Here is a 4,755-nt window from a genome sequence, read left to right as displayed (position 1 = left end):
ATAACCATGTAAAGATCAATGAATACTTTTTCCCGAATAATTGTCACGTGTAAAATAAAAACTTTATGGTATTTTTGGTAAGGACCTTTTTCAGTAAGGACCTTTTGGAGTTTTAGAAGTTACTAGCTTTTATAAAAATAAACTTATTCACATAAGAATGGTTGTCTTGGTTCACGCAAGAGTGCACGTAGAAAACCAAAAGAATGGACACCATTGTGATGTCATTGGTTTATTGGGCCTCCGCTGGTATTTGTGGATTCCGGGGTACAAGAAGAGGGACACTATTTGCTGCTCAAACTGCAGCGGGAAATGCTATTTGTACAGTAATGGAGCAAAGGTTGCAATGAGCGAAAGTTATGAAAAAGGGTCTAGTATTTTCTAATAAAAAACTTCACTCGATTTATAGAGCTTAAAATTTTTAGATATTACTATGTAAAAGTTAAAAGCTATTATAAGTAACATTTGAGAAAAAGTTAATAACATTTGTAAATTTACTCTTTATTTTAACTGCAACAATACTTTATCAAACATCTATCATCTACTCCGTACTAGTTACCAACAAGATAATTTAACCAAACATATTCTAAAAGGTTAGAAAAATCACTAAGCCCACGTCATGTACTATCTAATTACCTAATTATTTGTTTAATGTTTAATAACCATAATATCATTAAGATACTTATACTTATCTTGTTCGTTTCACCATTATATTTCTCATCAAGTTTATAAAAGCGATCCATCAACCAATAATATTAACTAACGACGCTAATAGCTACTAAACGATTCGCACATTCCTAATTCTTTACACTTTCGAACTTTAGAACCATTAAACACAATTAATCACCTCCGTTAATCCACCAACTATACTAATCCAACGACCACAAAAACGAATTACCTTTTTCGGCAAATAATTTGTTTTGAGCAAATATCAAACACTTCTGTAGTGCCCGCGGAATCCGTACATTTTTTGAGAGAATATGCCACGTGGACTCTCCATTCTCATTAACCATAGTTAACTTCACCTGAGTTAACTCACCTCCTTCAAACCCTATATATACTTATACGATCAATTCACCCAACCAACCTAGTCTCGTTAACTCCAAGAATCCAACCGGCGTTTTTTTTATTTTCTATTACACCAATTCCATATATACATACATCTCTGTGTATCTATACATTCTTAAAATCCGAAAACCCTAATTTTTCTTCTGTTATGAGTGATTCGATTGCATTTGTGAATAAAAGTTTACAAAAATGACGGAAATGAATACGAAGCGATTCAGTATAGGTTACGCGTTGTTATTGAAGAAACAAAAGAGTTTTATTCAAGAATCATTGGTGAATTTAGCGAAACAACGTGGAATCGATCTAATTCAGATCGATACTGATAAACCGTTGGTGGATCAAGGACCGTTCGATTGTGTGCTTCATAAATTGTACGGTGACGATTGGCGTAAACAGCTTGGTGAGTACTTGATTTGTAACCCTAGTGCTATTGTAATTGATTTGCCTGCTGCAATTGAGCGGTTGCATAACCGTATTTCTATGCTTGATGTTGTTTCTGAAATTGATGAGATGAAAAACGATCAAACGGCGTCGTTTGGGATACCTAAACAAGTTGTGATTTATGAACTTGAGAAGTTGAAAGAAGCAACAGCGTGGAGTGAGGGTTTGAAGTTTCCGGTGATTGCGAAACCCTTGGTAGCTGACGGTAGTGCGAAATCGCATAAAATGTTGTTGATTTTTAGTAGTGAGGGTTTTGAGAAGCTGAAACCACCAACTGTTTTACAGGAATTTGTGAATCATGGTGGTGTGATATTTAAAGTGTATGTGGTTGGAAAGTATGTAAAATGTGTGAAACGAAAATCGTTACCGGATATCGCTGAGGAGAAGTTGGAGAGTTTGAGTGGCTCGTTGTCGTTTTCGCAGGTATCGAATTTGACTTCTGATGAAAGGAATGATGATAAGTACTATAAGATGATGGATTTGGATGATGCTGCTATGCCACCAATGAGTTTGATTACTAATATTGCTTGTGGTTTACGTAAAGCGATGAAACTGCATTTGTTTAATTTTGATGTGATTAGAGATACTAAGGTTGGGAATAGATATCTAGTTATTGATATTAACTATTTCCCTGGTTATGCTAAGATGCCTGGTTATGAATCCGTGCTTACTGATTTCTTTTGGGATGTTTTGAATAAGAAAGAATCTAGGTGTTTCGACGGTGGAAAAGAATCAATGGAGTTGGTGGGTAATAATGGTGGTTATGATGAGGACACAAGGTCTCGAACTGTTTCTTCTGCTTAGAAGGAAAGGAGAACCCGAAAAGGTCTGATGATGCATTTGGAGATTGAAGATCGAGGTCGATTTTGCTCAAATGGAAGGCGGTTCTTGATCTTTGGGTCTGTTGATCAATGGGAGCTTTTGCTGTGGGGGTTTTTTTTTTCTAGATAGCTGTTAGTACAGGGGTTTTGAATAGGAATCTTTACATTTGATTTCGCTTTCGCTTTCTGACAGCAATTTACTTGGTGTTCCTTGTTGATCATGTACATCTCAATCGTTTGCTTTGGAGATAGGTACTTTTTAAAGTCTCATGAAGTTTCTAGGAAGGTTATATTACTTTACAGGGCATATTATATCCCATGTTTTGGTAACATTAGATTGTGTGCCTTGACAGTTTTTATCAATGAATATTGCCTTTTGAATGATGATGCTGAAATGCTAGTTCCCTCTAACTATAGTGTTTTAGGCGGTAGTGTTCACTTTATTCTATGTGAGCATCCCACTAGCTGTCCATTCTTTGGTGATGTTGTTTAGCTCAATGTGGTGAATTTGTAGTATGTGACCGAGCTAATTTGCATTGATTACTAAGCAGGGACCTATTCGAAATGTGCTGTGGTATATAAAATGATGAGGTTACTAAACTAACGTATTTCTAAAAATTGGCTATTTTTTCTGCCCCTTGCTTTATTATTGTAGACATTTTGTCACGGGGAAAGTGGATCCTTTCCATGTCACCACAATTTATATGATACTGGTAGCGTATGGTAAGCATCTTAGTAACCATGATACTTGCTGTAACTGTCTATGATCAACTGCTTTTTAGCATGATTCTCGTCCAACTTATTTTATGCTGACTGTTACTGTTATGAGTTGAGTATAATCCCTTTAAATGCTCAATGACAACCAGAAATTTGGTGCACGAAGGATGGATATCTACATTGTAGGCATTAACATTGAAAACTTTAAGTAAGCTTTAATATGTATTTTCCATTTCATGTTGGTTTGGTGTCCTCTTAGAGATATCTTAAGCTGTGAAAGTTTGGGCACAGTCTTTTTAAGTTTCATTACTGCCCATATTGAGTTATGAGTTATCAGTTATCCACTCCGTAGCCTTGGTGGTTGGGTGATGTCCGGGTGCTATTATGAAGTCCTTTGACTATTATTATTCATAATTGTCTAATTGACTCGTTTCTATTTTACTCAATTAGAGTATGCTGTTCACATGGAATAGATACATTTCTTTCCTTGTCGCCTCTTAGATTTAGGCTGATAGTCCCTTGCTGTGGGTTGAATGGCTTAAAATTTCAATAAAACAACATGCTGCATGCATGATAGTACCAAATATTAAGAAGCAAACAGTACTAAGATCAATTTGCACTTGCAGATACAATGCTTCAAGGTTAGGGCCTGTTCGTAGCTATAATCCCTGAAGTTCTATTCTTGCAAACAATTTTTATTAAGAAAATCAAATATTAAGAAGAAGCAAACAATACTAAGATCAGTTTGCACTTGCAGATACAATGCTTCAAGGTAGATCTGTTGTTATAATTTCTGAAGTTCTATTCTTGCAAACCATCTCTATCAAGAAAATGAACTTTATCAATTGAACAGTAGTTTTGTTAATGGGAATATTGTGATCACTGGAAAGTTCTTTAGCTTGTCCTCTAATGTAGATTTTGTGTTAATCCCGCATACTAAGTGATGAACAATTATTGTTTTGGCCTACGAGTCGAAATTTTAATTTAGGAAAAATTAACTGTCGAAGTATCTAATAGTCAGTTGCATGAGAATTTACGGTATTATAGACTGAAGTGAAATTCAGCTCCAACTCACTTGATTTCACATTCTTGGTGGACGGCACACTCTAGCCTTTTGACCTCTAGGCCCTTTGCCCTCATATGCTGTGAAGCCTGTGCAGATTTTGGTTTACGCAGAGTTATGTTTCTTGGTTGGTTGTTTACTGGAAATAGGGTCTCTACTGTGAACTGGAGCTGCCTTGGCCCGAGTATATGTAAGTTTCTCCTTGTATGACTGCTAAGACTTTGCATTATCATAACGCTACAGGGTTGTAGGACTCGGTAAAACTCGGTGAGAACTCGCCGAGTTTTCGGTTTTAAGATTGGTCCGAGTACTTGGTTCAATTACGCGGTCAACCTCTGTCAAAAATCAGGATTACCCAGTCAAAACTCTCAAACTCGGGATTACTCGAAAATCCGTTCAAATCAAAGTCAACATTCGTGTACTCTCCGAGTTACCGAGTACTCCCCAAAAAGTGTTGACCGAGTACTCTCTGAGTCGAGAGTTCTCCAACCTTGTAAGGCGATAACAAACTACCTTATAGTTAGAACTAGTTGTGGAGCCCTCGCTTCGCGCCGGGGGCTCCGTTTTGAATGCGAGTTAAAAAAAAAAAAGTCGATCTATTTTGTAAAAAAGAATTTTTTTCGACATCTAACATTGAAGGAAGGGTTG

The 4,755-nt window shown here is 36.5% G+C and overlaps 1 protein-coding gene across 2 annotated transcripts; it reads left to right on the top strand.

Moving 5' to 3' along the window:
* Window positions 1–1,122: 1,122 nt before the first annotated feature.
* Window positions 1,123–3,983, top strand: LOC139891540 (inositol-tetrakisphosphate 1-kinase 1-like). Of its 2 annotated transcripts, none has more exons than XM_071874514.1 (2): window positions 1,123–2,579; window positions 3,671–3,983. In XM_071874514.1, the coding sequence occupies exon 1, from the start codon at window positions 1,255–1,257 to the stop codon at window positions 2,308–2,310; it is 1,056 nt and encodes a 351-aa protein (XP_071730615.1). In that variant the 5' UTR covers window positions 1,123–1,254; the 3' UTR covers window positions 2,311–2,579; window positions 3,671–3,983. The 2 variants fall into 2 exon arrangements, with proteins under 2 accessions (XP_071730615.1, XP_071730616.1); XM_071874515.1 differs by having other exon boundaries at window positions 1,123–2,613.
* Window positions 3,984–4,755: the final 772 nt, after the last annotated feature.

This window comes from Rutidosis leptorrhynchoides, chromosome 2 (genome assembly GCF_046630445.1).
Source record: "Rutidosis leptorrhynchoides isolate AG116_Rl617_1_P2 chromosome 2, CSIRO_AGI_Rlap_v1, whole genome shotgun sequence".
NCBI classification, from domain to species: domain Eukaryota; kingdom Viridiplantae; phylum Streptophyta; class Magnoliopsida; order Asterales; family Asteraceae; genus Rutidosis; species Rutidosis leptorrhynchoides.
This window is presented reverse-complemented; position numbering and strand designations above follow the sequence as displayed.

What these genes read in the sequence shown, in the direction of transcription:
- LOC139891540 (XM_071874514.1), top strand. Translation starts at nt 1,255, where the DNA reads ATGACGGAAATGAATACGAAGCGATTCAGTATAGGTTACGCGTTGTTA.